This window comes from Caloenas nicobarica, chromosome 10 (genome assembly GCF_036013445.1).
Source record: "Caloenas nicobarica isolate bCalNic1 chromosome 10, bCalNic1.hap1, whole genome shotgun sequence".
Taxonomy (NCBI): domain Eukaryota; kingdom Metazoa; phylum Chordata; class Aves; order Columbiformes; family Columbidae; genus Caloenas; species Caloenas nicobarica.
The window spans coordinates 11187982-11205562 of record NC_088254.1 but is presented as its reverse complement, the minus strand read 5'-3'; the positions used below and the strand labels follow the sequence as shown (position 1 = coordinate 11205562).

Here is a 17581-nt window from a genome sequence, read left to right as displayed (position 1 = left end):
TTTCAGCACCTGGAAATATCTGCCTGTGTCATACCTCGTTCATTTGTGCCATTACATCACTTATTCTCTGGAACACGGTTCTAGTGTCAACTTTTTTTCTAAATGATGCAAGTACTTGACCTGATTAAATTATAGGCTGGGTACTGGCATGCAATTTAAAGATACTGGATACACAAGAGGCCAGACTAGGTGGCCCCATAGTCCCTCTTATGGAAAAATGAGACCCAATAGGACCATTATTATAAAGTAACAAGCAGTTTCAAAGCAGCAGGATCTGACAGTAACTCATAGGCAGAGTCGTGACCTGTACCATCAGGGCGATGCAAAGGCCACGTGTGTACTTCAATAGCTTATCCGACATTGAGATGAGTGGCGTAGCTGGAGACTACAATGACTGTGTGCATCAGTGAAAAAACAATAAGCAAACCCTTTTGCAAGTCTGCTCCCCAGCACCCAGAACTCCTTCTTGGATGTTCTTGCAGTGATTCATTCGATCTCCAAGCTAGCTAGACAGCCCAGTGAGTCCTTGATAGGACCGGCAGGTATTCAGCTGGTGTCTCTGGGGATTTCTGCTTTTCTCAGCACTGGCTGTGTGCAGGTCTGAGTCCTGGCTGACTTCAGAGCATGCAGGATCATGCCCCTGCTCCTTGGAAACAGTGTGTTTTCCGTTGTACAAGTATTAAAAGTAACTTGTTCCTACTTGTTCATTTAATTATGGAGTCAGTTTAAAAGCTTCAGAAGAGTGAAGGGAAATAATATTTTTAATTGGATTTTCTCATTGCTGCAAAATTAGAATAGGAAATAACTAGAAGATGTTAAGTATAAATGTCTCATTTTAATGAAAAATGTATACTAAATGGAAGCAAATGCATTTTTATTTAAATGTCATACATATCTTCAGTCTTTCTCATCACGGAAGTAATCTTTCAAACTCTGTGAATCTCTAATGCTGGAAGGGACTCCAGCTCTTGGCAGGTGGCAGAACTGCTTATGGCTTATGACAAAGCTGGCTGGCTTTGTCGCAGCTGCTGAGCACTTCTCTCTGCTTATGACCATCAAACTTCCATTTCCCTTCTGTTGGGCACTATTTTCTCTCCACAAATGCATATATGAGGTCAGTACTCTGCAAAAAAACATGGTAAGGGGAGCAACTTAAATGTGAGACAACCGGGTCCAGCTTCATAAGAAGTGCTCATGACCTTATTCCAGGGAAGTTTATGGCATGTCTTCTGAGCCTGTGGTACATTTAAGAAGCTGTCACAGTAGTTAACCTGGATCAACCAGTGCATTTGAAGTGTAAAGGCGGGGGGAGCTTAACTGGAGCTTTAATCAGCAGCTACGGAGTAATCAACTCTGAAGACCAAAATTTAAAGGAGATTATTTTGAGGGGCTACCATGATTTTCTAGTGAGCCTGACACATTTAATGACACTTCTTTTTCTCCAAGCACCCTAAAAGCATGCAGGAAAAAATTCAGGAATGGAACAGAGTGACAGTGCTGCCCAGCGCGGCCAGGCAGCTGCAGGGAAGCCTTGTTAGCAGCTCCTGCTGATGTCTCTTATATTTTTCTGTTCCTGAACACAGAGTTAATGGAACAGCTATAACGACAAGAAAACAGGTTTGACCTCTAAGCGACTTAGTTAATGTGAATGACGAACACCAGTGTGTGCAGTGTGCTAATGCTGCTGGAGTACAAACTAACCAAGAATGCCAAGACCCTGGTTCACCAGACACTTGTACACAGTGACCTCCTTCCCTGCCATCATCATTATCTGAAAACTCTTAATGCTGATTTAGACAGATGATGAGTATATTTGGGCAGGGAAAAATTTAATTAAATATAACAAGGGAAAATGTAGAGTCTTACATCTGGGCAGGAACAACCCCAGGTTCTGGTATAGGTTGGGGAATGACCTATTAGAGAGCAGCGTAGGGGAAAGGGACCTGGGGGTCCTGGGGGACAGCAGGATGACCATGAGCCAGCACTGGGCCCTTGTGGCCAAGAAGGCCAATGGCATCCTGGGGTGGATTAGAAGGGGGGTGGTTAGTAGGTCGAGAGAGGTTCTCCTTCCCCTCTACTCTGCCCTGGTGAGACCTCATCTGGAATATTGTGTCCAGTTCTGGGCCCCTCAGTTCCAGAAGGACAGGGAACTGCTGGAGAGAGTCCAGCGCAGGGCCACAAAGATGATGAAGGGAGTGGAGCATCTCCCTTATGAGGAAAGGCTGAGGGAGCTGGGGCTCTTGAGCTTGGAGAAGAGGAGACTGAGGGGTGACCTCATTAATGTTTATAAATATATAAAGGGTGGGTGTCACGAGGATGGAGCCAGGCTCTTCTCGGTGACAACCAACAGTAAGACAAGGACTAATGGGTTCAAGCTGGAACACCAGAGGTTCCACTTAAATTTGAGAAGAAACCTCTTCTCAGTGAGGATAACAGAACACTGGAACAGGCTGCCCAGGGAAGCTGTGGATTCTCCTTCTCTGGAGACATTCAAAACCTGCCTGGACGCCTTCCTGTGTAACCTCATCTGGGTGTTCCTCCTGCAGCAGAGGGATTGGACTGGATGAGCTTTTGAGGTTCCTTCCAATCCCTAACATTCTGTGATTCTGTGATAACCTTTTTCTGGACAAGTGGCAGAATTAATGCAAGATTCTCAGGTTTGGGGATTTATATGTAGTGTTCGCTGAGACAGATTGAGAGTCCAGGCAGCTTTTTGGTGACCTGCACCTGTGGTGACAACTGGGGAAACAAGCTATTTGCAAGTATGAAATGTTTCTTCCAGATTTTGTTCAATATATTATCAATGCAGTCACTATCAGAAAAGATCGAGAGTGAAAACAACACATGCAATTGCTTCATCTGACTGCCTTGGTTTTTGCTCCCTTGCTCATTGAAGGAACCTACCTAATGTCAGACTCAATAAAAGTCAGGCAGCTGGCTGTAAGAAACGAACAGACCCTCATTAAGGGAGGCCCCTCATGCTGCTTTTGTTTGTGCTCATCTGCTTTACTGGAATGGACAAGAAAAGCATGAATGTTTAAAGCACTTTACTGTGCCTGGGAACCAGCTGAACATAATTCTGCCGTTTTTTCCCCTCCTCCTCTTCTTCAAAAAGGAAACCCCAAGTGCCATTGATGATTCTGCTCCATTCAGACATAGCCAAACATTCCATGTAAGTGAAACAAATTAGAACGACGGAGATTCCTTGCTGGTGGTTGTTTTTAATGTGCAAATGCTGTCTTCTATTAAAGCAGTTAAAAGTCGATTTGAGAGCTGCACGGGGTAGTGCTTGCTGTCCAACGTTCTGCACCCAGCAGGGAACTCGCCCTGGGGCTGCTCTCCCCAGCAGTCGGTGCCCCCGGGAGCCGCATGGGGCTGCCAGCCCGCGCTGGCTTGGGCAGCAGCCTGGCTTTGGGCACCGAGTGCAGGGTCCTGCCCGCAGAGAAACACGCACAGATAAATCCGGGCTACTGCAATATGGCAGGAAATCGTCAGCTTGCGCCTCTGATTCTTTGATGCTGTATTAAAAACCCCTACAGTCTCTGTATCAGTCAAAATTGAGAAGATTTGACTTCTGGGTAGATGCATGACAAGGACACAGCAACAGGAGATGGATGACCAGTGGTAGATGCGGCTTCCTGCAGTTCACGCTGTCACTCTGTGTCACGTCTGTGGTGAGACCAACCCGGCATTCCTTGTACGGAATGCAGCACCTGAGGTTTGCACTGCTGTTGCTCAGGCTTAGGAGAGGAGTGAACAGACTGGAAGAGGACAGATGTGAAGATGCACACTTAGAGACTGTAACAAGATGTTTTTCAACTGTTCATGTATGAAATTTTCACTCTGAAAAGAAATGGGTGCAAGGGAGGAAGCTGATTCCTGAGGTAAAGGTTCAGATTGAGGAGGTGGGAATACAGTATCTGTGTCTTTGGCATATACTGCCATCATAGTCAAAATCCCAAGGAACTTCAACACAACCCCTGCAATGAAAGGGATGCAGGACCAAAACCATAGCAAAAACTGCGGGGTATGTAGAAATAAAACCGTATCTTGGAGATAGGAAATGTAGTGCATGACCTCATGAGCTTCTCTGGAGCTGTATTCTCTGATTCCCGGATGACTGAGAATCTGGGAATTGTGCTGCATAGTTCCCATGAGCACTCCCTCTGACATTAGGCTCTGCAAATCCCAGCAGAACGGTTTTCTGGGGAACAGATACCTCCTTGTTTTTCATTATGAGATTTTCTCATTTTCTTGAAGAGTATCATCCATTTTTTGGCGTGCAAGAGAGGAAAAATAGAAAGATACCGAGATATTTGAAAGTACTGACCTAAGTGAAGATAGTCTTTAAATGTGTAGGGAAGATGTTTTGTTTCTCTGCGAATGAACTGCAAACTCTCCTGGGACTGTAGAGAACACGTTGTTTGTGTGGAGATGTTCTGAGGTTTCTTTAACTGTCCTTATCCATGGGTAGTTTATGGGGTGTTTTAACATGCAGCAAAGGTTTGAAGGGTCAGCTTAACCATTTCATTAACTCAGTCTATGCCTTTAGGTGCTCTACAATGTGCTTGATTCCCTTGAAGCCTAGAGCTGTGTATACCATGGAAGAAATCAGTGTATGTTCTTGGTGTTAAATTGTAATGAGGTACCATATGGAAAATTGCTGAGACACTGTGTGGAGAAGAGAGGCAGGAAATATGTGTCCTTCTACCTGATGCTCATGGAAAGCTCATTTTGCAGGCTTCCTGAGTAGAAGGTAGCTGAAGAGGGATAATTTGATATAGTTCTGCTGCTGCGTTTTGCATGCAAGATCCTGATCAGACAATAGTGATTTTATGCATACAACTGCACACAGTTGAATTGGATTCTAAATTTCACACAACAGTGAAATCTTTCTCTTCTGTGAGTTAGTGATGAAGAAAACACGAAATCTAGTCTTTGCAGCTCCAATGGCAGCAGTTTTTTATAAATTGACTCATTTTTCATTTCAAAAAAGAACAGCAACCTGTGGAGATCTATTATTGCTTTGTCATATCATTTCAGAGCTGTAAAATTTGAAACCAGAGCTAAAGAAAATATTAGGCATTGTAGAATAAGGCTCCTGCTTTTCTGTTCTCTTCACTTTGCACCGTGTACTTATTTTTAAAGTGATGACATATTTAAAATAAAAAACAACAACAACAAAAAAACCAACCAAAAACAAACAAAAAGAAAACCACAAAAACCCCAACAAAACAAAAACAAACCAACAAACAAACAACAACAAACACGCTAGTAGTACAATCTGGTCTTGGGATATGGGACATAATTTTCAAACGCATGTAAGTTCCCAGAAGGGAGTTGGGTGCCTGGGCCAGATTGTTATGGTACATATTAATAACTGCCGTAGGACAGGAACTTGTGTATCTACACCTACATTGCAGCTGGTAAGAGCTGGTACCCAGTCACTCCCAAAAATACCATGGTTTTTCATGGGCAGCTTTAGATGTCTAGATGCATGACAGAAATCTCATCCAAAGTATCTCAGATAGTGATACCTTCCGAAAATGAGAGATTTTAATTTCCCATTTATTTCCTTTACAGAAAAGTGCATCTCTTGCTGCATCTTTGTCTGAGAATCTCAGAGTTTTTCAAGTGTTCACTGAGTTGGGAGGCAGGAAAGTATTAGTTTGATGTTAGAGTGTGCAAACCAAGGCATAGACAGGTGAAATGAACTTGCTTTAAATCTGGGAGGTCCGTTAAACCTGGGAGGCAAATCTGGGTTTCTCTGCTCCTAAATGTGGTTCTGAGCACCCAACCATCATTCACAAAGCTCCAGCTCAGTGCATGTAATGAGGGGAACAGAGGTGAAACCTGGAAAATAATCCAGGTGAGTGAAAGCTGCAAGAGCCACAAAGGGGAAAGCATCAAGGGAGGCTTGATTCAAGGCACAAAACCATGAGAAACTGCAAAAGCCAAATCCTTTATGATGATTTATTTAGAAAAACCACAATGCTGGGGAGTCACTGTTACATAGCATGGTAATTCCCTTCCTCTTGAGTAATATGCACCACAGTGTGCGCATGCAATTACTTTTCTTCCAGAGATAACATCTTTATCTAGAGTTATACATGTACACATATGGTCCTAGTGCACGCTACAACTCACATATATGTTAGGACACACACAAAGTTGAACTTTTCCGTGAAAAAAACTGTATAAAAATACAAACCAAACTGAAGCTGTCAACACGAGAAGCAATGTGCAAAAATAGACAGTTACTCCTGAATGTTTGCTTAAGAAAAAAGGACTCTTCTGTCCCTGTTCCCCATTCAGCATTGAGTATGCCCAATGTTGCTTGAAAGTAGCATTTAAAATAACTAGTCATCCCCTGCCCCCCTTCATGTTAGTTGCAGAGATTTTTAACCAGGAAAATAATCCTATATTAATATGAAAATCTGGCTTCAAGCATCACCATCGTGTGTTGTTGTTGTATCAAACAGATCTCTAAATTGTTGCAATGTGTGACTGGTGATGCTCCAAGCCGGGTGGCAACCAAGCCCTTGTGTGGAGCACAGAGAAGAGGCAGGACAGACATGTCGCTGGTCACCGAGCCCCCTGGCAGGGGCTGGCAGCAGCTGCCTGGAGAAGAGGCCGAGGGTTTAGGAGTTCTCCTCACGTCAGCTGGAAGGAGCCAGACTTCCCAGGTGGCCTGCCATGGGGTGCGCAGCTCCAGGCACTGTCTGCTGGTGCCTGGTGGGGCTGGTGTGTGAACACGCCTGTACGAAGAGCATGGCAGAGGAATGGATGGAGAGCCCGCAAGGCCTTCCCCAGCCCACTGCCTTGGTCTGTGATGCAAACTAGAGCTGACATGGATGGAGCCACCTGACTATATATAACCACTTGTGTGGCTCTGAGCAAAGCTAGACAGGGTGATGTGCTGCGGACTTTATGAAGCAAGCAGATCAATCCATCCTTACAAAACTGCTGCATGCGAACACCAACACTTTAAATGGCAATTAAGACTAGAAGTGGATTGCACTCGTTTCCCTTAAACACATATACATATCACCCTTAAAAATCAAAGAAACAAAAAAACTTCAAAATGCCTTAAAAAAATTGATTGATAGTTGAGATTCCCTTGGTTGCATCAAAGGAAAAGAAGAAGATAATAGGGACAGTGTGATTCTGTAATCACTGAAGTCTGTCAGCAACTGCAGTCTTTTGGTTTTGCGGATGAGGATTCTTCCTGCCCATGAGACTTGATGCTGCAAAGCCCAGTATCTCCCAGTAATCCACATGTTTTTTAAGGACTGTTTACTTAAGCCCATGCAAAATTATGACTGTGTTACAGAACCTGTCATTTTTTGTTAATGGAATATCAAAGTTTTTCCCAGCAAATCCTGCATAGATCCAGGGAAAATCTCGGCAAGACTCCCCTGTGTGTTATGTTTTCTACTTGCAAAGCGAAGGTTTTAGCCTTATTCTGAGGAAGGGAAGGAGAGGTGGAAATTGTAAAGACTAAAAGCTCTCCAGAGAAGTAAACCGCAGATACTGTGCTTTAGATTCCAGCTCAGCAGGCCACTTTAGCAAACTGTTTTAAGTGGCATTTAAGTGTATGTTATTCATTTTGGACTCCAGTGTGAAGACATTACCCAGCAGGAAGAGTGGTGCCTTTGACCTACTCCTTTCCATTCTAAAAGGCACGGAGGGAGGGTTCATCCTGTTTGCTTGCACTCCAACTCTGATCACTAAAACATCACTCGGGAAAACATGCCAAGCAGGTACTGATGGCTCCTGGTGCCCTCCCTGTTTCTGATCCCTCCTGGATGCCCAGCTGTGCCCGCAGGTCAGGCATTTGCTGCAGTGACTGTGACTTCCAGCCTTGTCCTGACACCAGGGTGAGGCCAGGGCTGCTTCATCCCCTCATCCTGATGGAGCTCTCAGAGGAGAGGCCGGTGTTTCTAGGGTAGCAGCAATAGCCCCAGGTGCATTTCTGCAGCTTTCTGAAAGCATCGATATGTGTGACACACCTGACCCGGGTCTCCCTTAGCCCTTCTAGTGTATGTGTGTGTAACCAGAGGGAACCCCTGGCTGTTAGTCAGGGACAGCTGTTGGCAGTGCTAAAACGGTGGCAGAGAATAGGTTTAGACTGTAAAATGCATGAGATGAAACATCAGACTGAATTATTACTAAAGTGTTGATGCTGTTGAGAATTGGGGTTAGCTGCTGCTTCACAAGTGTTTTCCACTGGGTTAAGATTATGTCCAGCATCTGAGTTGAGGCCCTGATTTAGCAAAGCATTTGTGCGTATGCTTAAATCTGCCCTTATTCAGCTCAGTGCTGATGCAAATACTTAAGTGCCTTGTGATACAGGAACAAACCTGAACTGGAGCCTATAAATGTAAGTTATGTAGCTGTCACAACTACTCTCTTAATATTTTTTTTTCCCTGGTAGCATAGCTACTCTCCTGGCTTAACAATTTCATTAATCTTCATCTAAAAAGTCCTGAGAACAGTTCTATAATACTAACAAAAGTACATAAATATGAGAACTAAAGCAAGTCAAACACATGGCTCAAAGCAAAACAAATATTGCTCAGAATACTTGTTTAGACTAAGATTAATAGCTGTAAACTGTGCATTCTAGTAGCAAACAAAAACCTGTTGGCCTAGGAAAAATTCCAAACCATTCAAAGTCTATAGGATTGGCAGCACTAATATTACGTTACAATGTGGAGGAAGGATAACAAGTTTCAGTGTGACATTGCAAAATGATCTACCTAATGTAAGTTTATGTAAACAAGTAGGCTTTGACAATGTTTATAGGTCTAGGCGTGATCCTGCACTTGGACCTGGACAGGTGGAGACCCAAGAAGGTAGAAGACTGCTGTTCCAGCCTGGTTCCAGCTGCCCAGATTCTGCTGCAGGAGAGAGGCTCAAGGGTACGATCCTGCAAACCTACACTGGCATTACTAGTTCTGCTCCTGGGAGCATCCCATTGCAGGATTCAGTTCAGCAGGACTATACACATACAAGTAAGGATTATTCGCAAACATAAGGCATTGCAGAACTTGGCCCTAAAATTGCTATTTTCAGCAGAGAATCCCATATCCATACACAAGATCATATTTTGACATATCGAAAAGTGTCTAAAATAAGGGTAAATGTCACTACGTTACGCTCAGCAACACAGTTAAGATTCTTCATATTGGCTTCAGATATTGCAAAACATTTTTTTCATTAAAATCAAACCAACTATGAATCTTTCTCATAAAAATTAAATTAACCACGAAAGTTAAAAATGAACAGGCTGTGTTCTCAAGGTTTAAAAGGTGGCATTAACAGAAATAAGCAACTCCCATTATAATGGTTTTCCAGTGCCTTCCCTTCTGACCAGTGAACACGGAGATTGCAGTTGTTGGTGGCCTCCAATCTTGTCTTGCATCCTCTATGATGTGGCTACTGCCGCTCTCCTTCCACCCGCTTTTTACGAACTAGACCAATAAAACAAGAAAAAAGCATTCAGCATTGCCTTCCTGAGAACCTAAGGACTTCTCTCACTGACACACTCCCCTCCCAGTAACATGAATAGGAAGGAAGGAGCTTCCAAGAAATACTCAGCAGGATTATGTCCTTAAATGTCATAATTAACAGATCTCAATGCTAAGCAAAACAATTGTATTTAAACAGCAGTTTTCTAGATCACAGATTGTAGGATTTCACCAAGTGTTTATATCAATACATTTTCTATAAAAATCAGATTCTGAGCTAAAGGTTTTGGATGATGAAGTTGTCACCATTTCCAGTGCTTTCTCCCAATGGCTCCATTTAGATTTTTGTTACAGTTTTGTTGTTCTTTTGAAAGCCACTGTGTTACAACTAACTTGATATTGGTGTGCTCTAGTCTGCATGGCAGTACTCTGGATTATTTAAGCATTAGGCATCAAAAATTAATAACTTCTCTAATTGCACAAATGTATACTATAGATAAGCAATAGTCATATCCTTTCAGAAAATAATTTGAAGTACTCTTAGGTATTGATATCAGTGAATATTGGTAACAATGAAAACATCATATTGAACTTTATCTGTTTAAACTTCACATGCTCTGATTGCATCAGCCATCTGATAATAAGTAAATTAACTCTGGATTCTCGCAAGAAACCAAGTAGGTTGAAGTTGCCATTTAGTGAAGCAGAGAGCAGTGAGCTTTGTGTTATGGGCAGGATTATTTTGGCAAGTAGCCCCATGCTAATTTTTACAGCACTTAAGATACATTACAGCTGGTATAGAGTAGGCCTAGTTGGGCAGCATTTGCTACTCTGTACTCTAATAAAAAGGTAGTGAGTCTTCTCTGACTTGGCCAGACAAGACTAGTGAGGTTCTCTTGTTTGTGTGATACAAAATTTGGTGTTACATCAAACTGTCACGTCCTGTTTCTGATATTGAACTGCTGAAGTACGGAACAAAAGCAGTAAACCTGAATGAATGAATGCTTTTCACTACAGAAAGTCAATAACAACAACATATAACTACAAAAATCCCATTAGTTCACTATCAGGAGGTTTGTTTCATAGTGCTTTCTTGGCGAATAGACTGCACTATTCCAAAGCCTACAGTGTAGCATCAGTCATTTGTGTCTGCTTTCAGTGTTTTGTTGCTTCATTTATTTTATTGAAGTCTGTCCTACTAAATCTTGAACAAAACCATACAATACAAAAGCCGGAAAATGAAAGTAAGGTACAGGACATGTGCCTAATGGTAACTGGCTAAATAGCGGGAAAAATGTCTTTCTCTCCTCCTTGCTGGGATATTTCAAATACCATTCCTGGGCACTAACAGTTTTAGGACCAACAGTATGTAATTGGAATGCTTAGGTACTGCTAAAAATGAAAACTAAAAAAAAAAAGTATGTGTGAAAGAAATAGGTTCTAGCTCAACTTTTGTCATAGTTCTCACAGAGAGAAACCCAAGCTGAAGCCAGCAAAGGCATCATGATTTGACACCCCACTTGGAGGTAAAATTGATTAAAACCATGTAGTTAATACTTTTTTTCTTATTATTGTCTACTACTCCTGCCTAGTCATCTCCTCCTTATTCTGTGTATTGAGCACACAGGACAGAGCATGTCACACTCAGAGCTTGCAAAGCTTTACTGTCTTTGTCCGTACTTGGTCACACAGGCAGGAAAGTACCTTCACGTATAGCAGATGGAATGTTGTAAAGTTAAAATTCACTCTTGCGTACAGACAGGAGGAGTTGTGTCTAGAAGTTCAGAGCTTGGCTCACATAAACAAATGATGAGATGTGGTAGTAGCACCTTACCCAGATCGTTGTTTTTAGTGATAGCTGCTGCTACCCTGGTTCTTGGACCTTGCTTTGTGAACTGGTATCCAAACTTGAGAATCTTGGAGTTCTCCTCCAGCATCTTGGCAATCTCCATCTCTACAGCTGTCCCCAGCTGCTGCCTCTGGTCATACGGTGAAATATTCCCAAAAGAAAAGAAAATATTTGTTTTCTTATGAGAGAGAGATAAGCGGTTATATTTTAGTACTGTGCCGCGAACTACAAAGAGAATCCCACCCCTGGAGATTTTGCTCTGGGTTTTATATTTGGCTTGTGACCTGTCTTATTTAGAAGTTTTCCACTGTTTGATTGCACAGGCGTGGGACATGAGCTACAGAATGACTGAGCCACAGAGGCTGCCTTGACTTGGCCAGAGCCCTCTAGGAGAACGCTCAGGGAATCCATATAGAAGGGAAAGAAAAGTGGACTCGCTCAATGCTCTCTCTTTACCTGGTTGTCAATTTTAATCTCTGTCAGGGATTCATTCTCTTTCAGTGCATCAATCAGTGCCAAAATACCCGTCCCAGTGATGAAGTTGGATTCTACATTCAGACTCTTCAGGGTTTTGTTCACTTTCAGCATATCTGCAAATGCCTGAGTGATCAGAAAGAGGGGATATGAGACAACATCTTGAGGGTTTCAGGGAATAACAGGGAATGTGCAAAACAAGGCTTAATACCTACAAGGAAATAAAACACAAATAGGCTTGGAAGAACATATAAGTAAATCAGAAGACATTACACTTCTACTTTGCATAGTTGCAGGAAAATGCTCCAAGGGAAAAAGAAGAATGCATCCTAAAGCAGACATGGACCTACTTAAAGTTGTTGTGTTGCCTTTTTTTTTTTTTTTCCCCAAACGGTGTTTAAACTTACAATAGCTACAGGGTCATTGCTTCGAGTAGCTGCAAGGCTGAATGTCTTCACATGTGTGTTGCTCTCCAAAGCTTTTGCAAATTCTTTCAGTGTTGGAATAGGAATATTCTGCATTAAGAAGATAAATTCAGTAATTAGGGAAGCTAGACACTGATTTTAATTATTATCAAAGCAATTGATTAATAGCCATAGTCTACACAATTTATAAACATCTGCAATGCTTTTAAGAGTATCTCAGAGTGGACAACGTGTACTGTTTTTAGTGCCCCATGGAGGGCTGCGCTAAGATGCGACATCAGCACTGCCTTTAATTGGGTCAGGCCAACACAAGCACGTGACCGATCTCTGAGCTACTTTCCTATTTTGCCACTGTTTGCTCAGTCTGTGTGCCAGATCCTCCCGCATTTGCATGTGTGGGCTAATTGAATTTGGCCGGTGATGATTATATAGTGCCCATGAGATATCTTGCTTTATAGTCTGCTGAAGAAGGGCAGCCTCGGGGAGTCACCCCTTGGGCTTTTAATTGGCATCTGATTCAATATCATGCATTGGCGACCTCAGAGCCTCTACAGCAGTTCCCTCCACGTCCCTTTCCTGTGTGTCCTGCTTTTCCTGAACAGTAGAGAGACAAAATTTGAAGATAAAAGGCAAGGGCTTTGGAAAATATTTGAATAAATCCTCCATAAACCGTAAATGAAACACAGCACCTACCTTTATGTTGTTGAGATTAATTTCTGTAAGACTAGGATCATTTGCTTTTATCCTTTGTAAACTGGCTTCCACGTTGGTCGGGTTAGGTGGCTCCTCAAAGATGGGTTTGACCTTTTCACCTTTCACCACATCTGCAACACAAAATCTCAAGAAATGTTGACATGAGGAACAGGCATCATCAGTAACAGTCTGACTTTTCAATTCCCATTTAGGTTTGTACTGTAGCATTCAAGAAAGGGTTTATATGAACCACAAAACTTGGAAACAGGAGAATTAGCCCCATTACTCCTGCCATGCCCTTTGCACCTTCTGCACACCCAGACGCGTGTCAGTGGAGGCTGTGGTCACAGCGCCTGGGTTCTATCATCATGGGCAAACTCTTCCTTTATGTAGAAAAGTCCCAGTACAATTAATTTGATCCAAAGCAGCTTTAAAGACTATTGTATAGGATGTAACATACTGTAAGGGCCGCTTTGTTCTTTGTCTAATATCTGTAAAGGAAGGTGTGCTCAGAACTTGCCCAGTACATTAGTGAGAAAACATCTCTGCACCTACGAATAGACTGTGCTAACATAAAGGAACATGATCAGGAGGCCCCTCAGTCTCCTTCTCTTGGCTGATGCTATCAGCCTTACTATAAATTCAATTAGCTCTTGTAAAATTGCAACATCTGCACTTTCTAAATAATAATAATAAAAAACCCACTATCAAAGCAGGAAAAGCAAGTCTGTCTGCCAGCACCAAGATTTATGAAGCCTTTGAGTATTCAAGCTCCAAAGAGAGACTTTTTTTTTTTAATGCTGAAATGCATAAAAATCATATCTTAGAACACAATTAGTACTTCTAATTCCTGCATATGTAGTTATGGAGATTAATTTATAAGCCCTGACCACCCAAGCCACGAGAGGCAAGACGGGAATATGTTACTGACCACAAGTATGTTTAAACGCTTTCATGTTGCAGTGACTGATTTTTGCAGACTTGTGCTCAAGTCTCAATGTATGACACATTGCTGTTCAGTGCAATGGGTAACATTCATGCCATATCACGGACCAAAAGAAAACCAAATACTTTTTGTTAGAGCTCGCAGTCTTAGTAGAGATGAAGTCATACACGAGCCTTACGCTGGTTTTTACTCTACTCCTTTTCACTTTGAACTCTTTTTTTAGTAATTCCCTGAGAGACCTGACATATCCCTAAATAACACTCTAGCCTTCTAGGGAGTAGGGAATTGAAAACTACTGTAAAATGCATATAGAGAATTCACATTGGATGCAAGGATGGAAAGTAAACACAAAACGGCAAATCATTTTTTGCACTTGTGGCAACATTCTGCCAAGCTGGGAGCTAGGGAAGAGGCTTGTAGCCTGTCCTCAGGTTAGACATCACAGTGTACTCAGCCTAAGTTTAGCGGTATTTTTCATTTTCTAATTCTTCTTGCTTCCCATGAGTTTTATTTTGCTTCTTTAATCATGGTGCTGTTTTGCCGTATTGACGGGCAACTTTTGAGATGTCTCCTTCTTTTACTGAAAAATTTCACTTGGCTCAGGAAAGTTATTGCTTTTGGACCAAAGAATACAGCGATATGACAGTGATCTTTCTGGTTCTTAAGTCTGTGATTGGAACATAGTTTAGCTGACTCACATAGCTGACATTTTGACTCGGTACAACAAAAATATTCTGAAATCTATGTGGATTAGCAATGCATGCAGTTGCCTGTTATGAGATAGATGGCAGCTTGCACAGAGCCCTCCTGGGGAGGCTTGCAGAGCATCTTAATCCTCAGAAAAATGAAGTGACATTGTGTCCTGTCTACTTTCTCACCTCCCCTTTAGTAATGAAGGATGGAAATAGAAGTCCTTGGTAAAAGATAGTTGCTGTTCTCATGGTCTTAGAAGAAGAAAACATTTTTAGAGTACTGCTTCCCTAGAGAAGGGCATTCCACAATTTTGTCTTAAAAAGCAAAGTTTAGCCCACTTGATATCCTAGAGCTTGGAGGTGACAAGCTCTGGATCAAGGCTCAGCTGCTCTCAAGAAAAACCTGGAATTCAGACATACCCATTTCTGCCCCCATCCAGCCTCCCGTCGGTTGCTGAGCTAAGATCTGATTCACCAAAGGTCTGTTTATTTAGTGCAAACATTTCTGGATTTGTTTTTAGTAACTACAGCTGTTTCTGTTGGGGGATTTCCTGAAAGATCATGCTTCCTGTGTACCTAAGGAACCATTTAACAGGGAACGTTTAAATACCCTGCCACATGAATTTTAAGATGGTATTTACTTTAAAGAGCAACCCGTCATGAATAATTAGATCAATAAAGGCAAGGCCCAGTTACTTTACACTAAATTAGACCAATATGCCCAACTGTCCTGGTTCTGTTAAAAACCAAGTTTCTCTTTTAGTGAATTTCCCTGTCAGCTAAAGCCTTCTAAATAACTGCAGTTTTCCTGAAAGCTAGACACATGTTTTGGTAGATATAGCAATGGAATGCGAGGTCATTGATAAGGATGGATGCACATCTCGCGAGAGCAGTGAACTGAAACAGGTGACCAAAAAACTGACCAACTAAAGTATTCCATCCCATTCACGTCATACTTCATATAAAAGTGGGAGATCACGAGGATCTCGTCCCTTTTCCTTATGGCCGACATTGGGAGGGGACCTTGCGAGTTGTCCCTGCGAACGGAGGCCCAGTGACAGACTGAATCCAGCTCCGGTTGGCTGCAGAGTCCAGGCCAGGACTTCGGGTGCCGGCCCCACATCTGCCGGAGCAGTTGCCGGGACTTTCAAGATTAGTTTTGTATATTTTGTATTATTTTCTCTATTTCTTATTAGTAGCATTAGTAAAATATTTTTAATTTTTCCAGCTCTCTTCTCTCGGTCTTTCTTTCCCTCCCAATCACCTGCCCTTAGTGGGAAGGGGGGAGAGGTGAATGGGGGAGAGGAGGTTAACAATACATCTGCCACGGTTTTATTGTAACCCTGCAATCAAACCATGACACCAACCTATAGGTGTCCCTAAAGATGACATATAGCCCACAAGAGAAATCTGCTTGCTTACTTCTCACAGTTCCTTTTCCATCTTTACTGCGGGCTCCTCCTTCATCAAATTTTGGGTTGTTGACCATGTTGTGCACTCCAAGGACAGCTAGAATGTGTAAATGCCAGCAACAGGATACAATGTTAATGGCAAGAACAAAGACTGCAGAAAAATATCTGCTACAAATTTTAGTTTAGTTCCCCAAACAAGATCCCCTTTATAAAATATTAACTCTCTGAGTCATGCTTTCTTGTAGGGAGAGTCTTCAGGGTCTAAATACTGGAGATACAGACATTTTTAATATAGATTTTTGAACAACCGAATCAATGTAGTATACATATCACAGAAGTGCCAGCTGGAAGGAATGGCCATAGGTCATCTTGTCCAGCCTTCCCCTCAAGCAGGAGAGTTGCCAACATTAACCAGGTCAGCCATGGCTTTGTCTAGCTGGATTCTCAAAACACCCAGAGATGGAAGTCCCACAATCTCTTTGGGTAGCTTGTTTCAGTGCTATACTGCTAATATTTTTTTTTTCTTCACTAATATACAAACTGAACCTCTTATTGCTCTTTGTTGTATTGTTTGGCATATCTGAGAAGAATTTGACTGTATGTGTGGTTAGCTTAATAAATTGGCATTTACACTGGGGTTTCTTATAGAAGGACATGGATACTAACATGCTTGGAAAAAAAAAAAATATATTCCAGGACTTCAAAATAAATACTGAGGATATAACCTATTATGAGTTTGGGCAATGTGTGGCCTGTAGGTTGGCCACATCTCTGTGTAGTGAAACAGCAGGTCCTTGAGGGTCATGAGACACTCCTGGTGGCAGGTCTAGGCAGAGAAGAACTGGGCGTGTAGGGGGGTCATACCTCTATATTATCTAACCTGCAAGATCGTAGAGCTCAGTGTCTGAAGCGCTGGCCAGGGCTTCTTCTAGTTCCGGATCCAGGGTCACTTTCTCTTCTGTAGAGGTCTCTATGGGCTTTTCTTTAGGGATAAATATTTTTCCTAAGAGAAGAAAAAGCCAGAGTGAGTAATGAATTATTGGAAGAACTCCGTTCCCTGCCTCCTGGCAGTGCAGGGAATAGGTCTATGATGGTGGAACTGCTTGGAATTACTATAAAGTGCGTGTTTTCCTCTTTCCTACTTGATGCTCTCCTCCACACCAAGACCTTAAGAGTCTAAAAAGAAAAGGTATAACTGTAGTTGATCCTTCTCTATGGACTTTGGATGTGGGTAGGCCAAATATCTCATGCAGAAAGAAATCCAGGGGTAATAGAAACCAGTACAGGCTCATACTTTCCCTGTGCAGTTCACATATATAGGAATACAATTTTTAGGCATTTGTTTCAGGCATATGTAATTCTTGGATGGCAGCCCAAATCTTTTAAAATGTGTGTATGACCCCCAATGATAGTTTCATTTAGAGCATTCTTGGCAAATGTTTTAGAAAAAAATTCTATTACTGGTTATATGAAATATTTAAAGGGGTAAGGTCATGTCAAAGATGGCAATATATATCTTCAATATATGTGGGCCTTGCTGGCTTCCAGTGGTGTTTAAAAAATATTCTTTTTTCTGTTCTCTAGATAAGAACATTCTTTTGCTTTATCCCACTGTGA

General features: G+C 42.1%; 1 protein-coding gene across 1 annotated transcript in view; it reads right to left on the bottom strand.

The window, feature by feature from the left end:
• Positions 1-5997: 5997 nt before the first annotated feature.
• Positions 5998-17581, bottom strand: part of LOC135992375 (tropomodulin-2) — a 32745-nt gene continuing 21161 nt past the window's right edge. Inside the window, exons 4-10 of the mRNA XM_065641482.1 lie at positions 16845-16967; positions 15975-16061; positions 12915-13045; positions 12204-12311; positions 11779-11922; positions 11308-11452; positions 5998-9476 (exon numbers count right to left, since the gene is read on the bottom strand). Coding sequence (XP_065497554.1) covers positions 9442-9476; positions 11308-11452; positions 11779-11922; positions 12204-12311; positions 12915-13045; positions 15975-16061; positions 16845-16967 — 773 coding nt within the window. The 3' untranslated portion in view covers positions 5998-9441. The remainder of the gene's footprint in view (positions 9477-11307; positions 11453-11778; positions 11923-12203; positions 12312-12914; positions 13046-15974; positions 16062-16844; positions 16968-17581) is intronic.